Genomic DNA, 27,030 nt, shown 5'->3' with positions numbered 1-27,030 from the left:
TACGTAGAAATAGAAAAAGAGAGAGAGCTAGAGAAGAGGGAATGGAGAGAGAGAAAGAGATGGAAAGAGAACGAAAGAGGCAGAAAGACAAAGAAAAAAAGGAAAGTGAGAAAGAGAAATATCAAAGAATTGAGGGAAGATGAAAATACAAAGAGATATAGAGAGAGGGAAAGAGTGAGCATGAGAAAGAGAGAGATAAATAAAGGGAGTGAGAAAGAAAGAGAAATATGAGAAAAGGAGAGAAAAGAGGGAAAGAAAGAGAGAGGGTAAAAAAGTAAGAGAAAAAAAAGGGAGAAAGAGTTAGAGAGAGAGAAAAAGAGAGAAAAAAGGTCACCGGCTTTTAATGGTACGCCCTTTGAGACTGTGATTAACGACTATACAAATAAACATGACATGACATTAAAATTAAAGCATTTTCAAGGATTTCAAGCACCAGCACAAACCCTGAAGAGAGATTTAAGTTTCGCATTATCTTTAATGAGATGTTCAAAGAAAATTTCCTTGTCCTTAAAGAACGTTACTGGCAACAAAGGGGTGTGACCCTCCGTGAGTAATCGGCATAACAAAGGTCAGGTTCAGACAGGAAGTGAAGGAAAATAAAAATCCTACTTAGCTCCTTATAAAAGCACATCGTTTGCTTAACCTGAGATACAAAACTCAACGGCAACATGGAGCTCCTTCTACTTCTCGTTTTGGGCCTCACAGCAGGTAAACCATTTCCGAAGCAAGCTTTGATTTGGGTTTTGATGATAAAATAATGAATTTTCTGCACAGGTGCGTCCCCATTGAAGGAGGCAAAGGTTTGCCCACCTCACTCCAGACCCTGGCAAGTGTCTCTGCATGGCCGAGGGATGCGGTGCAGTGCCGCCCTGGTTGACAAGTGGTGGCTGGTGACATCTGCTTCCTGTGCGACAACGTAAGCTACGCTAGGACTGTGACGGCAAATCGGAAATCTCGATGCAGTTCATTTTTGGTATTGAGTTCGTTTACATGAAGCCAATAATCCAATTGGAATAGAACTATTGCCAGTATTCCATTTACCGTGAAATTCGGGCTACATAGAACTCATCTTTGTTTTTGTACAATAGCACCAGATTTAAGCCACAGTCGTTTAAATGAACTCATTCGTGTCAGTTTCTTACATTTATAAAAAAAAAAAAAAAAAGCGGGAAATGCCGAATAGAGAAAAGTAAGAAATTGTGTCAGTGAAAAGACATTCCTTCGTGGACTGTGTCAACAGCTGTCAATCTTAATCAACGAGCGCAGCAGTCAATATGAACTGAATTGGCATTAACACAAACAAAGCAGAGCAACTAAATCATAAAATGCCTGGGATCTTTCTCACTAGCAGGTTTTGGCTGATTAAATAGTTTGGTGTGGCAGCAGGTGACCAATTATTGGCTATATTTTTCCTACTGGGACAAAAAACTGTGACCTCATATTAGGCTGTTATCAGTCTGATAACTGTCAACCCGACATTTATAGCGTACTTCTCATTCGTCCGCTAATGTCGGCCTTAATAAAAAAAAGTTTTTATGAAGTAGTACTAATACTAATACTCCATTATTTGGTCATGTGCGCAAAGGATGGGAGAGCTTAAGATTAGTCACATGGCACAGTAAGTGTACAGGCTGTTCCGATTGTACCGGCTTCCAAATTTTAATCAGTACAGTACATTGAGTTTTGTTCTGAAAATGTTTTTGTCGCATGCCTGCGTATATGTTGATACCAATTTAATTAATGTTAAATGCTGAGCTAGTTGATTAAAAATGACCGCTGCGGACAAAATCTGCAACAAGTCTCTGTATTAGACATTTCTGTCTAATACTGAAGAATTGGTTGTGCATGAGTTCATCTTTATGGGTTTTTAAACCTGCGATTTAAAATTCGGTGCGGCCTTTACAAAAAATCAAATTTGACGTTCTTTCCTAAATATGCACATGCAGTTTTTAGTCAAGTGCACTCTGTGGTGTGAAATAGCGCGTGTCAACTCGCATATGCAAGCAATTACCGCATTCTACTGTTAAGGAGTTTAAAGGAACCTCAGTTATTTTTTTAAATGACCACAAGCCGCTAAAAAACGATCCGAGACCTACTTTTGGGTCTCGACCCACAAGTTGAGAAACACTGATTTAGGTCTCTTATAACCCATAGAGTCTTATATAGTAGATTTCAGTCCGTATAAAATGGAAGCCACAGTTGTATCCATCTACTAATAGTGCACGTCTATGGTTTTGGTTAGCCACATGTAATTGGAATGATTTATTCCATCCATCCATCCATAATCTGCGCCGCTTATCCTGAATAGGGTCGCAAGGGTGCTGAAGCCCATCTAAGCCATCTTCGGGCAGTGGGCAGGGGACACAGACTTTCTAAATCCAGTCTTTTACGTATAACTAGCTGCAAACATAAATAAATGACTCCCATTTCAACTTCTAGATCCATGGGCATCAAGGCCTCACTGGGAGAACATGATGTGATGGTGAATGAGGGCACGGAGCAGCATATTGCCGTGGCGGAAGTTATCCGCCACAGCCCGTACCGTTCTCCCCTACACAGCCTTGCCATGGTGCGCCTGGCGCAACCAGCCCGCCTCACCCAGAATGTCCGACCTATCGGCCTGCCAAATCGATGCCCTTTCCCTGGAGAGAGCTGCAGTGTCAGCGGTTGGGGCTCAACCATGCCCAATCAAAGTAAGGGCTAACCCTAACCCAGGGGTTGGCAAACCAAAACATTGAGAGAGCCATATTAGAAAAAAGGGGTAACAGAGGACAGCTCAGGTGCCTGCGGTCCTGTTCTGGAAAAAAAAAGCTCATCAGTAATAGGTCATTGTTATTTTCTAGTAAAAGGATTTTTTTTTTAAGGTTGACTGAGTCTATTAAACCTTGCTTCCAATAATTAGCCTCGTTATTACATGGTAGTGACATAATAATAACATGATAAATTGTCTTAGAAAAGCATATCAATCTGTGTAGCCTTTTCGCTAATTAGTAACAAAAAGTAACTCTTGGCTTGGAGATCCTTGCTGTGAGCCTTACAAGAAAGGCAAAACATACTTAGTCATTGAAAAACATTAAGAGTGTTTGTTTCATTGTTTTCCTCGTCCAGAAACCATATAATTTTCCATGATCAAATACTTTTGAAAGAGTGCAAGGGAGTGGCAAGGAGCCGCATACGGCTCTAGAGCTGATAGTCGCCGACACCCGCACTAACCCTTAACCTTGCTCTTAATGTTCTGAATAGAAATTTATCATGGGACCAACTTCCCAAAGAAAAAGATTAAATAGAAATTTCTTCATTTAGCCAAAATTAAGTGTATTATACTTTGGAACAATCCTACACTCATTAGCAATGATGTAGATATTTGCGAGAGTGAAATTCCTGTGCATAATAATAATCAGGCTGAAAATCACAGTGGCAGTACTACGTAAAAATTTGGAAGCCTACTTCCATTTTTGTGGCTTGAGTAATTTCAATTTCAGTGACGACAAGACTGAGTGAGCTGGAGACAACAGCAGCAGCATGGATGGGTTCCAGTCAAAACAACGTCTGCGCTCTGTTGCTGCCTTCTTCGTACAGCACATGTGAGGGTTAATGCGACTACGGGACGCTGCCAGACGTTCAAAGAAGGCCTCCCCCAAGGCTCGGTATTATCTCCACTCCTCTTTACCATCTACATCAATGACCTTCTAGATTCTTTCGAATCCTCCACCCTCGTCTCCGGCTATGCTGATGACTTGGCGCTGGTCTGTAGCGGCCGTAATAAAGAAGAAGTGGCGGTGAGACTAGAGTCAGAGGTGGCCAAAGTCAACCAATGGGCCACTATTAATCATCTCACCCTCAACACAGCGAAGTCAGAAGTAGCCTTCTTTTCCATGGATGCTGCGGAATCCTCTTGGTGCCCAAACATCACTGTAGGGGGTTCGAGACTCAAGATGAATCCTACTCCTACTGTTCCTGTAACCATCAAGGGAGAATGTGTAGAATTTGTCCAGACCTACAAATACCTGGGTGTGCAGCTGGACAACAAACTGGACTGGACTGCCAACACAGAAGCTCTATGTAGGAAAGGGCAAAGCCGACTTTACTTCCTCAGAAGGCTGGCCTCCTTCAACATCTGCAAAAAGCTCCTGAAAATATTCTATGAGACAGTAGTGGCAAGCGCCCTCTTCTATGCGGCAGCGTGTTGGGGAGGCAGCGTCAAGAAGAAGGATGCCTCTCGTCTCAATAAACTGGCTAGGAAAGCGAGCTCTGTTGTAGGCAAAGAGCTGGACAGCCTAACAACAGTAGCTGAGAGACGAGCACTGAAAAAGCTGAGGTCAATCATGGACAATCCATCGCATCCACTACACAGCATTATCTCCAGACAGAAGAGCAGTTTCAGCGACAGACTGCTGTCACTGTCTTGTACTACGGACAGACTGAAGAGATCTTTTCTTCCTCATGCCATGAGGCTCTTTAACTCCACCCGGCAGAGTCAAGGCCCACATTAAACCACACCACCTACATCGGATATTACAGAATCTTACTGCAATATGTATTCTGTGTAGCACTATTTAGTTACTCTATATAACACGCTACAGTGGGCATTTGCACGTCACACTGGGTATTTGTATATTGTATTCTTTTGGCTTTATTATTGTACTGTTCTCAACTCAGGGATGCTGCTGGAAATGTGAATTTCCCTTCGGGGATGAATAAAGTATCTATCTATCTATCTATCTATCTACTTTCCTGGGGGTTCGATACGATCGCCGACTGACCTTCAATGAGCATGTCCGGCACTTGAGCCAAGTCATGAAGCAACGATCCAATCTCCTGCGACAACTGACCGGCACGTCTTGGGGATGGCGGCCCTTGGAGATGCGGACGATCTACATTGCCTCCGTCAGATCACTCGCTGAATATGCAGCTCCTGCCTGGGCGCCCTGGGCCTCTAACACCAATATCCAGAAACTGGAGAGGGCACAATCGGACGCGGCTCGAGCAATTACGGGCCAACTTCGATCTACTCCCATCGACGCTGTCCTCCATGAAGCCCAGCTCCCACCGCTCTCCTCCCGACTTCAGCTTGCCAGCCTTGGGAAAGCTGATGAATGGTTCCAACTCCCTCCTAACGATCACAGGAGAGTACTCCTCCAAAAGCACGGTCCCAAACGCCTCAAGAGAGAGGACTGGCGAAATTCCACAACCCCCATTTTATCCTCTCTCAACCTCACGCCAGTTGACTTGCCACTGCAGAGGAAACACTTGAGGATCTGGGCCCAACCGATTTGTATATTTTCACCGATGGTTCCACCCTCAACGGTACGGAGAATGGAGGAGCCCGAGTGGTCATCTTTAAAGGGAACACACTAATCCACTCCTGGCATGCGCCAACCGGGGCCTTTAGCAGTTCTTTTCAGGCCGAAAAGTCTGCCATGATCGCTGCAATCGCCTGGCTAGACTACAATAACGACTGGTCCTCAGCCTCCATCATCACGGATTGCAAGTCCCTCCTCCAAGCTCTCTCCAACCCTGATATAACAGACCCCTCCCTCCTGTCCCTTAACTCCTCAATTGCGGCCTTCTCCCCATCCAAGAGCATCCGGCTTATTTGGGTCCCGGGTCACTGAAACCTCCCGGGTAACGACCTTGCAGACGAGCAGGCTAAATTAGGCTCGGCCGTCCCTCAACCTAACGCCCCGCTAGACCCACAAACTCGGCTCGCCATTATTTGCAGGAGCTGCAAACCCCCCTATCTACCCACCCACGTCTCATTTCTCTTACCTCTTCCCACCACAACCCGGAGGAAGAATCCCAGCTCTCAAAGAAAGACCTTGTCGATCTTATACGATTCCGGTCCGGTCATCACCCCTCCCTCCGAAGATGGCAACATTTGACGGGGAAATGCGAAGACGATCGGTGCCGTCTCTGCGGTGAGGACGAAGAATCGGCCGAGCATCTCTGGCTGCGGTGCCCTGCACTCCAGTCTGCCCGATACCACCGCCAGCTGGGATTCTCCTTCGGAAAACTACGGAACATCCCGCAAGCGAGTCTAGCGCTACTGAGGATTATCCTTAGGCGCCTTGAGTGACTCAACAACAACAACAACAACAGCAGCAGCAGCTTAAGAGAGCCAATACTGAAAGTTGGTCAGAGTTGGTAACTGGGTGACTTTAGGTCCAATAAACGTCCACTAAAAAATTGCAAGATCCAAGTAGAATTTGTTAAATGTCGGGGAACAGTGCGACTAAAAATTGAAAATGACAAAAACCAGATGCTTGAATCATGAGACTCGGCGTTCAGCTGTGGAAGGCGAGTGACAAAAAAGGACAAAACAGGAGGGGTTGACAATACTGATAGGGGCTAGTCACGAACCATGGCCTGCAGCCAAGTGGCTATTGTGAGTGGCTAGAGAAGAAAAAAAGCAGTGAAAAGCAAAATTTGCCTGAATAATGGGACTCTTTGATGTTTGCTTGCATAAGCAACGAGTAACACTAAAGGACAAAGCAGGAACAGCTAACAATATCAGATGGCGGCATGGCATAGCCTGCAGCCAAGTGGGTAACATTAGGGCTCTGAAGAAGTTAAAAAAAAACTGAAGATACCTGAATCATGGAACTTGACAACATTCACTTTCATTATAAATAATGCAAGGTGATAAAAATAGAAGGATGAAGCAGGAGGAGCAAACAATAAAAACAGTATCAAGCAGCCACCCATAGCCAGCAGCCAAGTGGCTAACATGAGTGGCTGGAGAAGGAATCAGTGGGAAAAAAGCTGTAGGTGCCTCTATGACGAGACTAAGCACCTTTCGGTTGCATGAGCAGCTGTAGAAGGCAAGTTAACAATGAAAGGACAAAGAAACAGCAGCTGGCGGCTAGCCATAGCCTGTAGACGAGTGGAAAAATGACTGGCTAGAGAAGGAAATAGTGTAAAAATATCTGAATATGCCTAAATCAGAGGACTCTGGCTACCTCTGCAATATTGTTGGTCTTCTGTTACAATAAGATGGCGCCAAACATGTAAGATTCTTCAAGTTGTGTCATATCATAAGATTTCTACACGTAGCATCATGTTTATGAGACAGTATGTGTGTTTTTGATTATCATTTTAAATCATAGTAAATGAGTAAAGTCTTTTTAAATCACATATATAGACAGTAAGACACGCTGAGCCTTTAAAGTGCAAGGAAAATTGTCTTTAAAGCCAACAACAAAAGCGCTTTCTTTTAATATAAATGAATAAAAAAGAAACATGTGCTACTTCTCCTTCTCCCAACAGATGAGTCTCCAACACAACTAAGGTGTTTGACTCTTCCTATCATGGAAGATCAAACATGCATGAAGGCTTTCTCCGACTACCTTTTCTGGAGCCAGGGGATGGTGTGCGCCGGGGGGGCCCACACAATCAGCTGCTTGGTGAGCCCAAATGATCTACAATAGACCACCGGGATACAATGACCCCAATTTAGGGTGTGGGATAATAGTTTTTTTTCCCCAGATCCTCTTTATGGCATTTTCTCTACTATAGCAAATCAAAAACATATCTTGCGTGCCCCCCGAAAATTCAAACTTTGCGGAGTAGGACACAGCGCTTATGTTTGGCTATTCCCTGCTTCGTTCCAATTGACAACAATCTCCTTTTTTCTCTGGGAAAGTACCTTACCAATTCCTTTTCCAGTACTCAATGCAAGGGTCACAAAAAGCCACCAATGAGATGCAATACGATAAAAACAAACTTGCTGCCGAACATTACCAAGTCGATCAGGTGTCTGATCCTGTGAGGCGCATGCATTAATTTGGTGATTCTCAATAATTTTCTGTCACACTCCCCTCGGAAGAACAAATCCTCTCACGCCGCCCCAAGAACCCCCACCATGTCTCGCTGAGTATAATCTTTATATAGAATTGTCTAGGTACACCTTTGCATAACACTATGTATTCATCAATGCATAAAATAATATAAAAATAAAGAAATGTACTGAAAAATGAAATTCCATAAAATCAATAAAAAATAACACATTTAAACTGATCAACATTATCTCAAGTGCACAATATTAAAAAAAACTGACAAAGTAGTCTCAAAGTGGGATGATAGTTGGCGATATTTCGCACCGAGAACGTATGCTTGGGGTACATATAGGTGTCCATAGTTAGACATAGGTCTCACATGAAATAAGGGAAAGGCATCTGTCTTACGCATCAGCGCTTCCAGAAAGAACTTGATTTAACCCATTCTGCACCGTCTGATCTTTTTTGAAATTGTTCACATAATATTGGTGGGGAAAAAAAACAATGATCGCTCGATATTTGTGGAGGTACGTCAGCTTCGTCCATGCCAAATATTTGGCATTTTTCGCCACATTTCAGGAAAAAAAAAAAAACCTCCAGCGTCTTGATGGTGTTATTGGGAGGAAATGTCTTGAAGTGATAGCTGCGGTCGCTTGCAATTACACATTATTCTGGGGTGCTCCCCACTTTTTGAGAACCACTGCACTTACTGAGACGAGCTTATAGTGGTCTTGAGTGGTGTGTAATGGTAGACTCTGGTAATAATCGAAATTGGATTTCCCCTCGTAAGTCGAGCAACATTTTTGTTCCAAATACATCTTGTATATTGAAATACTTGCGTCTAATGTTGCTCAAATAAAACTTACTACATACTATTTAGTTGTTTTAATGTTCTATCTGGGGTACTAGTGTTTACAAACACATTAGCTAAACATTCACCTAGTTTTCTATCCCCGCTATGCAACAATTTGACTTTAAGATCCACACCTCAGAACAGATTAATGCATTCTGCGAGTTTACTGTATGTTGCTTTTCTTAACTCTGCTTTACTAATCTTTTTCGTTTTTTCAAACCCAGAACGACAGGGGCGCTGTGCTGGAGTGCTCAGGACAGCTGCAAGGCGTGCAGTGGTTCGGTCTGGGCTGTCAGAACCCCGAACATCCCGCCGTCTTTACCAAGTTGTGCAAATACAACGAGTGGATGCGCCGAGTGATGGCCAGCCACACGCCGACCACAACCACCCCAAGGCCCACAACCTTGAAAAATCCATCCAGAAATTAGTTATGTGTCCTCTGCAAACAAATTGGCTCTTGGAAGTGAACGACGGGAGCCGGCACCCGAACAATTCAAATCCGGTTCCCTTCGAGACGCTTTGTTCTGCTTGTGATTGGTCTAAAGACCCATTACTTTGTAAACATCGTGACATATGTGGTGCTAATAGTAAGCTGAAGCTTTGAAAATAACAAAATATGTTTTCAATATGATAAGTAATACGAATTCGATAGCAACAATCATAAACGTTTATTTTCTCGTACCTGATATTAAGTGTATTAACTGATATTAACTGCAAAACCAAGTATTATTGCTGATTGCCTTGGTCCAATCTTTTCACTTTATTGCATTTAACCGCAACTCTCCTCTTTTTCTTTGATAAGGAGTGTCTGCTGGTATCCTGTATCACCTTAATTTACAATCTGTAACGTTTTTTTTTCTTCTGGCTCCCAAACACACAATATGACGAGATTTTAACAACCCAACTAGCAGCAACGAGAGCTTGGTTTCCTCAGTCTTTAAGACCAGCGCTGTGTCTTGTTTTGCTTCTACCTTCAGCGATGACGTTATGCGTGAAAAAAGCTTATTAAACCTTCCGTATAAAGGTCTTTCAGGGATTCTGTGCTGTAAGTTTTTTGAGTATATAAAAGCTTAAATTTGTTATGATTTTGGGGGGTTTTGTATGGAGCTCTGTAAATATTTGGATTTATGTTTTCAGTGTTTTTCAGGATTAATGTGTTTCACGATTAGTTTTTTTTTAAGTAAAGTTTATTCTCGTGTCAGAATTACAGTGTTATTTCAAACTGCATGTTTCTTGAGAAGTGTCGAGAGACGAGTGCAGTTCGGACTATAACCACCAGATGGCTGCAAAAAGCTTCATAATATCAAGACAGGCCCATTAGGTCCTTGCAGGTAAATAGAGTAAAATTCATGTCAAGTCATGTTTATTTGTATAGCCCTTAATCACAAGGAATCTCAAAGGGCTGCAAAAACCACAGAATGTCAACGCCTAATGTGTAGCTTTGTTTTCCAGTACAATGTTTTATCATTTAGCCCGAGTTATTTAGAATTAAAAATAATCTTTTTGTCGTTGATAAAAACGTAGATAACATTGTTTAAAACGACATAAGACGTGGCAATTCAAGATAAACAGGTCATAAGACTCATGGGAGAAATATAAGATACAAAATAATCTTGAGGGATAAATAGGCAACTATTTACAAGGTAGAGCTTGTAGACTGGCCCAAGTTGTAAGTGCAATGAATATTATGCATTGAAATATTTTCAAAATAAGTGTAGAAAAAAAACAATATGTATTTTTCTATACATTAGCAATCGACATATTTTTTTAATCTTCTGTGCTTGTTTATGGTAGATGGCCCTGGGGAATAACCTGTCTCTTGCAATTATTATTTAAAAAAAATAAATAAAAAAGAATAAACAATTAACTCCTTTAATATCTTTATTAGGAAGACAAAGGTCATGATGAACAAAAAGGGAATACCATGTACACAATGACCACGGGAAAAAACACATTTCCTCAAAAAGTAATGTAATGCAAACGCAAACAACATTTAGAATTTTATTTAATTAATTTTATTTTATTTTATGATTGTAGTTTGAAACGTAAACCCATTAATCCACCCATTATTTAGAGTTGATGGAAAAAGAAGAAAAACAACCGATATTTCATCAATGAAATGTTATTGAAGAGCAGAAAAAAAGGACGGTCTTATTTTCTCTGTACTGATTGATAACCTAATTACAAAACAATATAATTTATAAACATAATTAAGGTCGACAGAATATGTTTTTTAGAAAGAGTGACAAACAGAACATTTATATTTCCCAAAGGATTTCTTTTTTTCCTCCTAATGAGATTGATATTATTTGTACAAGTTGAGAATCTTAGCTTTTAAAAAAAAATCTAGCCACGTTTTGTTAATCAAATTATTTTCTGGATATTAATTAGCAAAATTAAATAAATTTAAAAATGAGCATGCAATTAAAGAAACCATGAGATATCCTAAGCTTTTTTAGGGAAGTGTTTTTTTTCTCAATATTAAGATACACTGCTTATTTTTTGAGTCCCAGATGCCACTGCATTGTGTAGTGCAACTGAAAACAAGTACCAAAAAGCACAAGGAAGAATACAAACTCCCGGACACCCAAAGTGAACAAACCATACATTTTTTCTTCTATTTTTTTGCGCATCCTTTTGGAGGTTTTTTTGGTACCCATAGCAGCAAGATGACGGCCAATATGTCAGTTCCTTTTGATGAGGCTCATGTTATGTGAAATTAATGCTTATTTCTTGACCTACGAGTGTTTTTAAAAATTCATGTTTATATGATAGTTCTTGTATTTTTGCTTATTAATTAGATCAATATTGTTTTAAAAATGTATGTGTTTTTACCACTAAGAGGGGCTAAGTAATACACACTGTCCCTTCAACAAAAGCATGATACATATTCGAACTGCTGTATAATAAATGAACTGCATTGGTAGAAATGACCACTAATAGGCGCAATAAACCTAAAAACATGCACTTGTGCTTGAAAACATGTGAAATCACATGCATTCTTTACAATTTTTGCATATGTCAGATCAGAGCGTGACAGAAATACACTCATGCAATAAAGTTATGGATATCATATGGCGATACCTACTACAAAGACTCACACAAGCATGAGTGACAGCTGCGTCCACAAGAAGCCAAGACAGCGGAAGGAGGAGGCCGCCTTGCCATCTGTTGTGGAAGCCGAGCCAGCTCACTTGCAAACGCCACTTAAGAAGCTAATTGCTAATGCTAATTGATGTGTTTTCGCAAGCACCGCCTGCCATTCATTTGTCTTGATCCATCATCATAGCTCTGGCTAGTTTTGTATTTTAGTAACTAGGGTAGATCTAAGATCTGGCCTAAAGATTCAACGCGACCTGAACCAAACCTGTGGGTATTAATGCCCGACCCAGCCAGAGCTGGACTAATTTACTTTATATGCAGGACCGAGCCTGAAGCAAACCCAACATTTGATATTTGATTTGTGAGGAGGGGAGGTGATTTATAATTAAACCCTGTCTTTTGTAAGACAATCGCCAACAAGACTGTATAAAAATGTACATCTTTCAGATTTCTGTGTTTGCAATGGTTACATTAACTGACAATTTTCTATCATTTATGTTTTTTTAAGAGTTGACCTGAAATTTTCAGGCCCTAAGTCATTTTGACAGGCGGGGTCATAACTTAACAGAACATAAATTAGTGAATCTTGTAATTTCATGAATCTCGTAATTTCATGATTCTTGTAACTTAAAATTACCTATCCTAATTAATATTGTAACTTAACCTAAACCTGTTCATTCGCAATGATCAAAAATTATAAACTCTGGTAATCTATGTCATAGCATCTGCTTAATCTAAATCTGTTCCATACTAACCATAAAAAATGTAATTGCTGTAATCTGATGTCATAGCTAAATCTTGTAATGTATTGGATCTTGTAACTTAACCTAAACCTGTTTAATAGTAACGATCGTAAATTGTAACTCGGGCTAATCTAATGACGATGCTGTTTATGGATTCTCCTTACTTATTGAATCTCAAACTATTCTAAATCTGTTCAATAGTAACAATCAAAATGGTCTAAAACCTCCAACAAACTCAAGGCAGAAATACGTTTGATTCATTCTTGGAAGCCAAACAGAGTGACAAAACCTGACCTGCTTCAAGAGCAAATCCTCCCCTCAGCCTGAACCTCTGAGCCCAAAGTCACGTAAAAAACAAAAACTCTATATCTAAAGATTTTTTCTTGACGCCCCTCCTGCAAATAAGCCAGTGATTCATTTGGTGGGCAACAAAAGGGTATTGCATCTTAGTGGGCGGACGGGCGAGCACTTTAATTTCTCGTTCTGCTCCAAAAACGATGACCCTTGTGAGCTCCCACTCACATTTTAATGGAGAGCCGTAATCGCAAGTCGCCAGATAAGGTAACCTTGGTGGCCTCAAGGATACAATTCAGGAGAGGAGTTCCACTGGCACCCAACATAATCTTTCTCCCTAAGACTTAAAATTACAAGGTGAAAAGAAATATGTATTTATTTGACATTACCAGCCTGTGTATCTTTACATGTCTGTACTCCATTATGTAAACCCCTGTTAAACAGAGAATTAGAAATAAATATAAGGATAAGTCGACATTTGAATAAAATATTAAAATTTGATATGAAACACATTGTTTTTTAAGGGTTATTGTTCTATCTTCTTTATTCATTATCCATTATCCGTTATCGGTCAGTTCATAATACTCTACAGAGCCTAGGAGCCGGGACTCTTACTCTTAGCCAAAAGGCCAAGCTAAGGTCCTAGCCCTAAAGCCTTGCTGCGATCATTGCGAATGCACCGTTCCCGGAGGTAGGGGGGGGTTTTGGGGTTTTTAAGGGTTATTGATCTATCTTCGTTATTCATTATCCATTATCCGTTATCGGTCAGTTCATTATATGCTACAAAGCCTAGAAGCCGGGACACTTACTCTCAGCCAAAAGGCTAAGCTAAGGTCCTAGCCCTAAAGCCTTGTTGCGATCATTGCGAATGCACCGTTCCCGGAGGTACTGCAATACCGGGCCGATGCATGGAGTGGACAGAGCAAGCTCTTATTCCATCTCCGGAACCTGAACTAAATGAGTTTTGGTGAGTTTTGTTAACTTGACTCTCTGATGAAGGAAAAGGTTGCTTTAATGCAATAAGAAAACACTGTATGGTAACGGATTAAAACATTTAAATCCAATTTTAGATCTTTTAATATTTGATGTCTCTGTTGATTGTATTTTTATATAGTTACTTGATTTGCCTAATTTCTGTGTAAATGTACAAGTTATTGTAACTAGCTCAGGCTACAAGTAGTTGCCCAATTCATGTTTCTTGACACGAAGCCTAATTTGAAGTTCTTTTTTAGGTTAAAAAAAAAGTTTGTTATACACGAATGAACATGGTAGTTAGAATGTAGCTGGCACATACCACTAGGATACCACTTGGCAAAATTTCGAAGCATACCAGATTTTTCTGCATGAATCCTTGTTGTTTACGTCACATGTTTTGGCATCATGTGTTCATTTAAGATTATGATTACAAAGACGAGCTTGTATTAAGGGCTATACAAATAAACATGACTTAACTCGACTTGACTACTGCACCAGTGCTTATAATAAATTCCATCTTCCCGTTAATTATCTTACGACTGTATTTTCTTTATATTTAATAACTGTTTGAATGTGTTTTTAGTGATCAGGATGATGTGTTTTATACCTACTTAGGTACTTTTGGGAGGGCAGGAGCGGACCGTTTATTTTTTAATCATTTCATATCGGGAAAATTTGCTCATTACAAGAGCAAGTTGAGCTAGGGGCAAAATCCTGGAATGGTTAAGGCTTTTATCAAGAGGTACCACTGTATGTTTATCGTAGAAAGTATTTTTCAGTTTTTGTGCTGTTGTTTTTTTTATACTGAACTCGTTTGCGCATTTCCAGCTTGATACCCGAATCCCAAACCTGCCAATCCAAAGGCTACTTCCATCAGGCATTCTCTAAGAAGCCACACTTAGGAAGGGGGCCTTTGTTAGAGAACGTCTGCCAAGATCAGCAGAGTTCACGTCAATCATGTTGCGGCGACCACCTCATCAGGACGCCGTAATTAGCTACGAGAGCATTAATGACAACGGCCTAATGGCGACAAGAGAGAATGGAGAGGCCCCGGGGTCCTGACGGGGATAATGTGTCGGCTTATTGGCTAATGAATAGAGACGATGGGTGCAATTCATCCAAGAGATTGTTTTCGCTTTTGAGTTGGGAGGCGGAAAATTATGCAAACACTGTATGGAGGTTCTTTGAGCTGGCTTAACCTGCACAAATGTTGGGTTTATGATGAAAAAATAGAAGAGTTAAAAAATAAAAACAATCTGGAACACAAGCTTCTTGTGTCCTTTTACAGAGTCACAGTGGAAACTTTAAAGCCTACTGGTATACTGGTGTGGTATGCTGGGTGCACAAAAGCAGACAGGAGAAGTCATAAACACAGCCCAGAAAATCATTGGTTGCTTTATACCCGGTCTTCATTATTGCTTCTTTGAACTGCTCCCTTGTGGCATACGCTAAAGGTCCCTTAAAGGGACAGTGTGTATTATTTAGCCACTAGATGTTGCTGTATTGTGTCTTACAATAAAAAACAAGTGTTAAAAAAACACATGGAAGAATGCAAACTACACTTAGAGACCAAATTGCACAATTTCTCTTCTCATTTTTAGGCAAACCTTTTGCAAGCTTTTTGTTTTTTCCAAGTACCCATAGAAGAAAGACAAAGTACAAATATGTCAGCTCCCTCTAGGTGAAGTTCATGTTATGTAAATACAAATTTCTCAACTCACAAGTATTAAATAAACTCAACCTTAACGTATTTTCGCTCATAAGTTGCATCAGTACAGCTTTTCTGAAAATGACGGGTTTTTTTTACCACTAGGAGGCAATAAATGATACACATTGTCCCCTTTAATACAAGGACATACATGCTCAGTTTATTCCCAAGGGCCGTCAACGCCCTAAACAAGCACTCAAAAGTGAATTTAAAAAAAAAATGCATATTTATGGAAACAAATGTATCATATTTTATTTAATGTTTTACGAAATGTTTTTGCTAATGTCCATTGATTCGTTTATTCTGTTATAAATATTGGACACCTGTAAAGGTTTTGTAACCTAGGAGATTTTATAAAAAGAAAGGGCTCCAGGGAGGGCTTACAGAACAGGTTGGAATTTCTTATCTGAGGTTTGGGCTCTCGCCTGTTCTCCTTGCAAGTTCAAAATCAATTGATGTCTTCTCTTCTTGTATTTTCTGATGTAAATACAATTTAGGCCAGTCTTTTACTGATGCTAAAATTCGTAATTTCTCTTTTAACTCATTTATGACTTGTTTATCCTGGAGTGGCAGGTCTTATCGTCCTGTAAACAATGTTTCTATCCTAAATGTAATATTCCACAAATAATTACTCAATTCATTCCAGCCTGCTTAGAAAAATACAATAATTTCTCAATCATGAATTCCAATTCAATTGAAAAACACAGGCCCCAGTAAACAAGTAAAGACCTGCTCCCTTGTAGACAATAGGATTCAATTAAACCAAAATAAGAGAAAATAAATCCGCTCCCGCCCACTGTTAGAACAATTACATTTAATCTTACCAGAGAGGTCATTGAAAGTAATAAAAACCTTTTTTTTTGACTTCCTAAAATTGACTTTTTTGTAAATCACAAAAATTACAGTAAGACACAAGTTAACTATATTTTTACTTGTACTTTATAACCAAGACAATGATTTATGCGTGACATTCGGGGCAACAAGCTAGCTCTCTTTTCCCCGTGAATCCAACACACAATCGCCATCACAAGAAGTATAGCACTAGCGCTAAAAGACGTGAACTGCTTGTTTGCAGGACACCTGCAGTCAGGTAATACATTACCGGCAACACAACAACAGTATTTTTACCCATGCGATCAATATTTCAGAACCAGGCCAACTGCTCATGTTTAGTATCAAGCGCAACAAGCTAGCTCTTTTTGTCCCACCAAGCCAACGTACACAAACGCTATCACAAGACATATTATGCTAGCGCTACATGACGGAAATTGCAGGGACGCAGGAGACTTATTGTCCAATACTACCTTAGCGTTGATACAACACGTGAAGTGCATTTTAACACGAACGACCAATACTTTATAAAAGAACCAACAACTTAATCTTGGCCTTAGGCGAAACAAACTAGCTCTCTTTTCTCATCAATGAAACAAACACAATCACTATTACAAGGCATATAGTGCTAGTGCTTAATGACTTGAACTGCAGGGACACAAGACACCAGTCGTTTTATTACGCGTTAGCGTCGTCACAACACATAAACTGTATTTTTGCACGCACTATAACAGTTTACTACCAAGTCAATGAGTTACACTTTGCAACAAGCTAGCTCGTTTTTCCCCTCAATCCAACGCAAACGATCTGTATCACAAGACATATATCACTAGCGCCACATGATGTGAATTGCCGGGACGCAGGACGCATGCAGTCTGATAACACGTAAGCGTCGACACAACACATAAACTGTACTTTTACACGTGCGATCAATAGTTTATAACCCAGTCAATGAGTTACGCTTGGCCGTAGGCGCAACAAGTGAGCTCTCTTTTTCCCGCCAATAAAACACACACAATCACTACCGCATGACATAGAGCACTCGCGCAACATGATGTGAAATGCTGAGATGAAGGACACCTGCAGTCTGATGATGTGTTATCGCATAAACTGTATTTTGCACATACAATCAATACTTAAAAACAAAGCCAAAGAGTTATGCTTGAACTAGCTGTTTTTTTCCTGCTACTCTAATATAGACAATCACTATCACGGAAAATATGTCACTAGAGGACGTGAACGGCTGAGAACCAAAACAACTGCAGTCTGATAACTCTTTAGCGTTGTCTTAACACATAAACTGTATTTTCAAACATAATTGTTTATAACCAAGCCAACAAGTTATGCTCAGGGTTGGGTACGGTTACTTTAACTTGATTACTTTCAATTACTTTTGGATTACTCCAATACCAAATATGCTAATAAAAGACAAAAGAAACTAAATATGAATAAAATGACTAAATTTTGTGCAGGCTTGGGGAGTAACGGAATACACGGAACGGCCAAAATGATGTTGGCAAGCTGTTTGGATTTATTTTCATTTTGTTTCTGTCGCATTTTATGTTAGTTTTGCCGGAGATCAAAGAGATCAAAGCCAGGAGAGAAAGCTTACCACGTGTTGTGAGTCATCATTTTATTCATATTTAGTTTCTTTTGTCTTTTATTAGCATATTTGGTATTGGAGTAATCCAAAAGTAATTGAAAGTCAAGTTAAAGTAACCCTACCCAACCCTGGTTATTCTTTGCCTTAGGCACAACATGCTAGGTCTTTTTTCCCACTATTAAACGGCACACAATTGTAACCACATGACATATAGCACTAGCGCTACATGACATGGACTCCTGGGACGCAGGACACACGTAATCCGAAAACGCATTAGCGTTGACGCAAAACATCAACTGTAATATTGCATGTACCATAGATAGTTTAGAACCAAGCCAACAAGTTACCCTTGGCTCTTTTTTCATGCTAATCCAATGTACAAAATCACTATCACAGGAAAAAATGGCACTCTATGACAAGAACTGCTATGGCGCAAAAACACTTGCGGTCCGATTATGCATTGGCGTTGACACAAAACACAAGCTGTATTTGTAATACTTTAAAGTTAAGCCAACGGCTTACGTTTGGCCTTAGCTGAAAGAGGCTAGCTTTCATTTTCCCGCCAATCCACACGATCACTATCACTATCGCTATGAAATAAATTGCTAGGGCTCAGGGTGCCCGCAACTGTAGTTTTGCACGTACGACCAATTCTTTATAGGCAAACTAATGAACGCAACAAGCTAGCTTTTTTTGTCCCGCAAATCCAATGCACATGATCTCTACCAAAAGACATATAGTGCTCATGCCACATGAAAAGAATTGCCAGGGGGCGGGGGAGAGAACCAGCAGTCCAGTAACACCTGAGAGTTTCGTCAAAACACATATCGTAAACTGTATTTTTACTCATACGGTACCATCAATAAAACAAGCTAGCACTTTTTTCCTGTCAATCCAACACGCACAATCGCTATCAAAAGCCATACAAGAGTAACGCTACAGGACGTGAACTGCCTGGGCGTAGGATGCCTGTTAGTGTTCACGAGAGCATGGAAATAGGAAGTAATTGCCCTTTTCGAAACGAGGGACGGCCGTCACCGGTAACTCTGTAGGGAATCCATTTGCTTTCAATAATACTCAGCACATACTTAAAAAACAAAAAAATTGCGGTGTTTCCATGGCGACACGCTCCCTTACAACATGCCTTTTTTTGTGTATTTTGCTCTTGAAACACTCCACGGGTGGGTTCAAACTCTGGCTGCATACCAAAACATGTTGTTTAGATGCGAGTGGAGAGCGATGAGAAAGTTTCACCCGAGGGGATGCTGAGGGGTTTTTTTCGGGGTCGCTCCGATCCGAAAAACAAATACACAGCGTGCAATATTTTTGACTGCCATAAGGCAGCGGTGCGTAATTTATGGAGCTTCTTGCAAACTATGTAAAACTGGCTAAGGGAAGGTCACTACTTGTGTCATGCAAAACGAAAAAAAAACAATAAAGTTGGTCAATATTGACTTTAGAGTGTACCGGTAAGTCCTAGGAGAAGAGTAAACGATAAATGTCCAGCTAATATTTGGAAGGCGATCAACCCCTCACTAAAAAGGGTCAGCAATGTTCCAAAATTATCTACTGAGCAAAACAGGTTTAAAAGACGTTAAAAAATGCCAAGGTTCCCTCAGTGTGAAGGTTGAAAAAAAATTATTTTTTAAGACATTGGAAATGCGGTTTGGGGGCTATATTTGAACCGCTTAAACAAGGTAAAAAAATGTTTATAGGGCTTTGAAAAAGCGTCAATGTGTCGTCACCCAAGTATTTTATTAGTGGAAAATATTTGTTTATCAAGACGTTAAAAAAATGACCTTTTTGGTAGAAATATTGGAGCACTTTAGACTAAAGAAGAGAAAAAAAGTGGTTGAAAAACTTTCAAGATGACCAGGTTCAGTCCAAAAGATGTGTTTTTTGGTTCAAAGAATGGCTTCATCAAGACTTAAAAAGACAACTACTTGGTAGATACATTTGGAACACTTTAACGAAATTAGTCGAAAAAAATATCGTTTTAAAGAGGTCATAAAGATATTTCTTTTGGGGCTTAAGTTGGACAACTTTAGACTAAATGAATGGCTATAAAATAGTCAAAAAAACATTTTTTTAAAAAACACATCTACTTTTTTCTGATAACATCTTTTGTTGTCCTTATAAAAAAAGTATTTTTGAAGGCTATTTTTGGACCACTTTGGACAAAACATCAATCCATCTATTATCTGCACAGATTATCCTCTGTAGGGTCGCGGGGTGCTGGAGCCCATCCCAGCCTTCTTCAGGCAGTGGGCAGGGGACACCCTGAACTGGTTGCCAGCCAGTCGCAGGGCACACAGAGAAAGACAACTCACTCGCTCATTCAAGCCTAGGGACAATTTGGACTAGCCATTTAACCTGACATCCATGTTTTTGAATTGTGAGAGGAAACCGGAGTGCCCGGAGCAAACCCACGCAGGCACGGGGAGAACATGCAAGCTCCACACGAGGAGGCTGCGGCAGCTGGGCTCCGCACTAACCACCCAGCCGCTGTGCCGCCCTTAGACAAAACAAACGGGAAAAAAATGGTTGAAAAAAACACATCAAGGTTCTGTCGTCTTAATTTGATTCAAGAGTGAAAGTTGAGAAGTATGAAGACTTATCAACACCAAAGAAAGAGAATTTTTTGGCGAATAAATTTAGACAACATCACACAAAATAAACAGAAGATGCTAAGAATCTTTCCAAAAGACATCTTGTTTAATTACCAAATTTTTTAAAACGTTGAAAATGCGACTTTGGGAATACATATGAAGGTTCCATCTGTCAGAAAGACTTAATGTTTAGGTTGAGAAAACGTCTTGAAAAGGCCTTTTTTTTTTTTTTTTTAAAGAGGCTAAAAAGACATCGAGGCTCCATCAAAAGATGTTAACAACGGTAAATGAAAGCTAAATATTAGAAAATATTTTCAAAAGATACCAAGGTTTCGTCCAAAATATGTTTTGGAGTTAAATATTGTCTTTACCAAGATGAAATAAACAGAGAAAAAATGGTTGAGAAAACCTTAAAAAGATTATAAGGATCTTTCCAATAGACGTCATTTTGGTTTTGAAATAACATTTCAACATGTTGAAAATACACCTTTTAGAGAGCTAAATTTCGACGACTTTAGACAAAGTCAACAGATTTTTTTCCTGAAAAGACTTCAAATAGATGCCATGGTTCCTTAGAAATAAGTCTTTTTAAGTTATTAAAAAGAGGACTTTTGTGGTTGATTTAAGACCACTTTAGAAAAAATATACGGAAGAAAAGTTGTTGGAACAAAAAGTTTAAAAAATAAATCAAGAGTCCGTCTGACAAAGTCTTTTTTGGTTGAAAAAATAGGTAAACATAAGAAAATTGTTGAAATGACGTTAAAAGGATGCCTAGATTCCACCTAAAAGACGAATTTTTGGTGAGAAAAAAAAAAAAAACCCTGTCTGTTTAAAGATGTTGAAGATATGACTTTCCAGAGTCTACATTTGAACCACTTTAGATAAAATATAAAGAAAAAAATTGTTGGAAAGAACTTAATAATGCATCAAGTTTCCATCCAAAAGACTTCCTAATTTGTTGAAAAGGAGGAGATAAAAAAACAAGATGTTTTAAGATGTTGAAAAGACCACTTTTGTCGTTGCTTAATTTGGACCCCTATAGACAACGGGAACAGAAAAATGGTTGATACAACGTTTAAAAAAAGACATCTAGGTTTCTGAACATATTTTGGGGTTGAAAAAAATGAGGCTACTTTTGACAAAATAAAGAGAAAAAGACAAAAAATGGTTGAAAAATGTATCAGGGTTTTGCCCAAAAGATGTCTGAATTTAGCTGAGAAAACGTCAAATTCAAGAGGTTCAAAATATGACTGTTTGGAGGCTAAACTTCACCTGAGAGGGGCTGAAAAGATTGTCTTTTTTAAGTCGTTAAAACGACTTTTGTATGCATCATAAATAGAACAGCAGAATTTTATAAACTTGCCTCTACCAAGGCCTTGGTTCGAGTATGAGAGCTTCCAGATTGTATTCTGTGCAACTCCAGTCCTATAGAGGGAGATAAATCACACAGTAAGGACACAATTTAAACAAATTGATTATTTTAACCATTTTAAAAAGAAAGAAATGATCCTATTGTAGCTTCCTAGTTTTTCTTATATGAATTATTTAAAGTAAAGAACTGGGTTGTATTTGTCAAGTCAAATGATTGTGATATGAAGATTGTGTAAATTCTCATTGTTCACATTCCAATTGGGATGCAACACTAGAGATTCTCAAGCATCGCATACATACAGGATCTGGAGGATGTGGGTGGAGAGCAACCCACGCACTAAACACAATTAGCTAGGAATGTTATCCCCTTGGACCCCAACCGCTCCCTCTGACCCCTGCACTGTAAATCACAGCGGAGGTCGAGACGAGTGAACTGGAAATTTTTATGACTCTAAAAGTATTTCAACAAGGGTAAAGGTCAAAACCTTGGCAGGGACACACATATATTACACAATAAAAAGCAATGAGAGCAAATCAAATTTCAAGAGCTTGTTTGGTTCCATTCCTTCTAGGTCCCTCATCTCAAGGCACTTCTATTACACAGCTCATAATTTGGCTCACATAATTTTGGTTTGCAGCCAAATTGTAAACTTGTTATAGTAGGATTTGGATACACCTTCACCTCTTCTGCCTGAATTTAATGTTCATTTTTTAAATTTGTATATTGTTCCAGTTGGTGATAAATAGCAAGTGTCAAGTATAACACAGTCGCCAGGAAATAAGATGGGCACACAGCACCTCACAGGAAATGAAAGTGTAGGACGGAGGGAGATAAAGACATTTACCAAACAAGTGCTCCCTCATTCTTCTTCACTGCTTTATATCTGCGGTGCTCGCATTTATTTCAATCACAGCAACAAACCATGATTTATGACATTATAAAAAAAGACGTGCCTCATTTTTCCCGCTGAGACCCTGCCTTCTTTGACTTCCTTTTTTGCATTCATCAGTCCATTATTGGTCCAAAAACCAGGGAATATGTTTATAAAGTAGTTTACATATTAAACATTTTTGGTACTGATTTTTTTATTTGTGTCCAGCACGGCCCCAAAAGCAGATCACGTAAACATAGACACAAAAAAAGATTTTAGAAAATGATTTATTCAAAGGAAACGAATCAGTATATAGTAGAAAGGAACAAAACAAGGAAGTTTACTCAGATCACAAGACATCAAAGGTACACAAAAACAGGGTTGACTACTCATCCATGCGAAATAATGTTGAAACACTAACTAGACCTAAATGAGCAAAACATGAAAGGAAAAGAATCGAGATTTTAGTGGATTACCAACGCCTTCTAACTAATGGAGCAAAAATGTTCCAACACCAACCAGCTCGAACAAAAAAAACATGAAAGGAAGAACCCCTAATAAAAATCCCCAAACTTGGACAGAACACCTAGAGTGCCAGGACCACAAAACCATAAAATATAATGCTAAAACACTAAATGTTTTAACCTGAACAAAACATGAAAAGTAACAGAAGATATGCAGGAACACAAACTAGCTCTAACTGAACAAAACATGAAAAGTAACTACCTCTAACTAGACAAAACACAAAAGCAAGACAAAGCAAAATATGAATTAAATTGTCTTCATTGTCATTAAATATCAAAGTTGTAAAACGTATGTATGCAATGAGATTAGACATGGAACTCTGGGGTAAACATGTGAAAAAGACTTTAAAGAGAAAAAAATATATTATCATGATAAACAGGCAAAAAACATTTACAAGGTAGTGCTTAAAAACTGGTCTAAGTTATAATAAAAATGCAATGAAAAATTATAGTGCATTGTAACAAGAGCAACATTTAGCAGCAACAACAAATAAAAAATAAAAATAATTAAATTACAGTGTATATATTTTCACAATTGCATTTAGATAGATAGATAGATAGATAGATACTTTATTCATCCCCGAAGGGAAATTCACTTTTCCAGCAGCATCCCTAAGCTGAGAACAATCAAAAATAACTGAGAACAATCGAAAATAACACGGGAGCTGCTGGAGTGGCTGCCATAGCAGCAAGACACAGAAAAAAAGCCCAAAAAGGTCGCAAGGTATGTTTGCACAGTTTAAAATATGTTGGGACATAGAACCTAATGTGAAAGGAAGACAACGCAGGATATATTCACACGTGGATAGAACAATACTGAGTGCCAAGACCATGAACAAAACATGAAAGAAACACAACACAAGAAAAACATCCACACATGGACAGAACAACAACTAGAATGCTATTACGATAGATTATAAAGCATAATACTTGACCACTTATTACGTTTAACTGAACAAAACATGAAAGACATTTAACACACACCAACTCCAACTGAAGAAAATAAGAAGGAAAGACAACACATAAAATGTTAGAACAGTAATTGTACAAAACACCCAAAAAACAAAAGGAGAATAAGCTGAGATCTACATGCAACAAAACCAAAAATGAAAGGGGGACGCCGTAGAAGCACATAACCACATTCAGGTTTATACATGATTCTCTCCACTCTCCTTTGCAGCTTTGTATGAACGCTCCGTTGACTGATAGCCGCTTCGACAGGCGACACTTTTAATCGGCTAATGCACAGCTAGCCAAACGCGAGTGAATACACCGACAATGTTTTTGATGGATGTCCGCATTTTGATTCCGAGTGGATCAATTGTAATGAGCCGTCCAGCTTTCTCCTCGCCATCCCTCTAATGGCGATTGATGGCTCAATTCAAGAAGCTCAAAAATCATTTTCTGAATTGTCACAACACATCAACAGAGGGGAGCTTTTTAGGTTCCCTCTTTATTGGAAAGAAGGGAACATTTGATGCAGATGAATTTAGATGGAAGGTTCGCTTTTATTTTAGTAAATAATGAATTCTGACATATGTGCCAAAAACAACCTAATTTATTATTTATGATATAATTTTTGTCCCACCCCAACCGAACCCGCAGTATTGCATATGTGTAACATTATAAATGGAAAAATTGAATTTTGATTTACTTTTGGTGTGACTGACTTGAGCTGGTACAGTAGAGGAGCAGGTGGGTGCAGAGGGTGGGAAAAAAGCAAGATTTTATTGAAATCTTAATTTAAAACATCCACTTGTGACAATGTCATGCCCTTAAATGCAGATGACATTAGTCATAAATTAAAAGTTTGCTTTTTTTTTCGGTAAATAAATGAATTCTGGCCAAAAAACAACCTAAATTATTATTGATATTTTCTGTCCCACCCCAACCGAACCCACAGTATTGCATATGCATTACATTATAAATGGGAAATTTGAATTTTTATTGACTTTAGGTGTCAATGACTTGAGCTGGTACAGTACAGTAGCAGGTGTGTGCAGAGGGTGGCATTTTATTGAAATCTAGTTTTAAAACATCCACTTGTAAAAAATGTCATGCCTTTAGATGCAGATAAAGCTCTTAGACATAAAACAAAAAAAAATTATTTTGGTACATAATGAATTCTGACATGTGGCAAACTACGACCCAAATATTATTTGTTCATTTGCATAGTAAATCCCTGGGATATAACAGAAATCCATTCGTATGTGCGGGGATCCCAACGTGAAATCTTCTTATAGTGGGACTCGAAAGCTATATTAATCAACAGATCCGACAGCATGGCTTGAAAAGTGCTATATAAATGCAGACCATTTAAAATTTACTCAGATGCAAATGACTTTAGCTTAGACATAAAACAAATGTTTGCTTTTATTTTGGCGAATAATGAATTCTGACATATGTGCCAAACCAAAACGGGGATCCCAAAGTGAAATTGCCTTATAGTGGGACATGGAAACCTGTGCTAATTAGCCTTGAACCCGCAGTACTGCAGATAAATAACATTATAAATGGAAAACATTTGATGGACTTATGCTGTGATGTAACTTGAGCTGGTACAGTGAAGTAGCAGATGGATGCAGGTAATAGGATAAGGTAAATTACCATAAAAATTGATTTGAAAACATCCACTTATTGTGACTGTGATGATTTCCTTGCTATAACTGCATCCCTATTTTTTTTTTTTTAACTTTTTATTTCTCACACCAATTTTGACAGAGGTTTGCATCCCTATTTTTAATAATAGTCCCAACCGTCGATTGGTTACAGCATCTTGGTAGCAATTTGTGAGCCTCCATCACCGTTCTTGATCATCACTAGCTTCGTTTCCATGGAAATCATGTTTCTTCCTCTCCCTATAGCATCAAAGTAAGGTGTGGTACCCCAAGCTTATATAGTATAAAAAAAAATAGACATTCAATCAGAAATAACTTATTTTACTCATTACTGCACCCGGATTCAAAAAAGGGTGTTTTCTTACTAGTACGGATGTCCAAAAACACAAATTTAGACATCACATAGAAATGTTTTCCATTTTATATCTTAGATTTGATACAATTTAATTACCGGTAGTAAAAAAAAAATGTTACATGGTGTGCGGATTGAATAGACGTGATGTTTGGCCGCCATTATCTATCTGCGAATACCCAGAAAGAGAACATTAGACAATTAAAAACGTATTTAAAACTTAACGTTATTAAAAAAAAGTTTCCAACCTTTACAACTTAGCGTTTATACAATTCATTAAATCAGAAGGAAACTATTTCACATGACGTCATTTTCAGAGAGAAGTTAATATTCTTTTAGTCGCTAATTACCTTGTACGGGTGACCAAGAGGAACATTTCACCAAAATAGCTTAGCCCGAGCAATGCTAACTAGTGTTGTAACCACCGAGTATAGCAGAACTTACCTTGTAAACACTTGTGGTCGGTTCCAGGTTCTTTAGTTCTGGTTCTTGTAAGTTTTGGATGAATTTAACCACGACTAGCTGCTCAATTAGCCTCTTGTTCCAGCTATCTCCTGTCAACTAGCTAACCGCTCGTGCTAGCTTCTTTAGCTAATAAACTCGTTCCGAAATTCGGCTTCACTTGCCAAGGTTCTGTCCCAAAGGTTCGGCCCGGATGCCCAAATCGCCATTTCTTGCCAACATTCTTGCTTTTTACGCCAAGTTTCTCTTTATTGTTGAAATATTTGAAGGATGTTAATAAGTCACCACAGTGGATGTAATCCAGCTGTACACTGCACTTTAGCGACACCTAAAGGTGC

At 39.0% G+C, this 27,030-nt stretch overlaps 1 protein-coding gene, 1 long non-coding RNA gene and 1 pseudogene across 2 annotated transcripts; 1 reads left to right on the top strand and 2 right to left on the bottom strand.

Moving 5' to 3' along the window:
* Positions 1 to 624: 624 nt before the first annotated feature.
* LOC148372046 (trypsinogen-like protein 3) lies at positions 625 to 9,183 on the top strand. The gene is made up of 5 exons (XM_088327985.1): positions 625 to 708; positions 775 to 916; positions 2,440 to 2,693; positions 7,267 to 7,403; positions 8,853 to 9,183. The coding sequence occupies exons 1-5, from the start codon at positions 669 to 671 to the stop codon at positions 9,054 to 9,056; spliced, it is 777 nt and encodes a 258-aa protein (XP_088184111.1). The 5' UTR covers positions 625 to 668; the 3' UTR covers positions 9,057 to 9,183.
* On the bottom strand, positions 4,822 to 27,026 carry LOC148372044 (uncharacterized). The gene is made up of 3 exons (XR_015849648.1): positions 26,675 to 27,026; positions 21,857 to 21,918; positions 4,822 to 4,956 (listed from the first exon to the last, which is right to left on the bottom strand). It is a non-coding gene; the product is annotated as an uncharacterized LOC148372044 (long non-coding RNA).
* On the bottom strand, positions 13,631 to 13,775 carry LOC148372045 (U2 spliceosomal RNA; annotated as a pseudogene).
* Positions 27,027 to 27,030: the final 4 nt, after the last annotated feature.

The sequence above is a fragment of the Urocampus carinirostris genome, chromosome 2 (genome assembly GCF_059441175.1).
Source record: "Urocampus carinirostris isolate Australia breed hairy pipefish chromosome 2, RoL_Ucar_1.0, whole genome shotgun sequence".
Lineage (NCBI taxonomy): Eukaryota > Metazoa > Chordata > Actinopteri > Syngnathiformes > Syngnathidae > Urocampus > Urocampus carinirostris.
This window is presented reverse-complemented; position numbering and strand designations above follow the sequence as displayed.

What these genes read in the sequence shown, in the direction of transcription:
- LOC148372046 (XM_088327985.1), top strand. Translation starts at nt 669, where the DNA reads ATGGAGCTCCTTCTACTTCTCGTTTTGGGCCTCACAGCAG. An exon ending in CGTTTTGGGCCTCACAGCAG is followed by an intron (nt 709 to 774) that starts GTAAACCATTTC and finishes TTTTCTGCACAG; the next exon opens with GTGCGTCCCCATTGAAGGAG. An exon ending in TCTGCTTCCTGTGCGACAAC is followed by an intron (nt 917 to 2,439) that starts GTAAGCTACGCT and finishes TTCAACTTCTAG; the next exon opens with ATCCATGGGCATCAAGGCCT.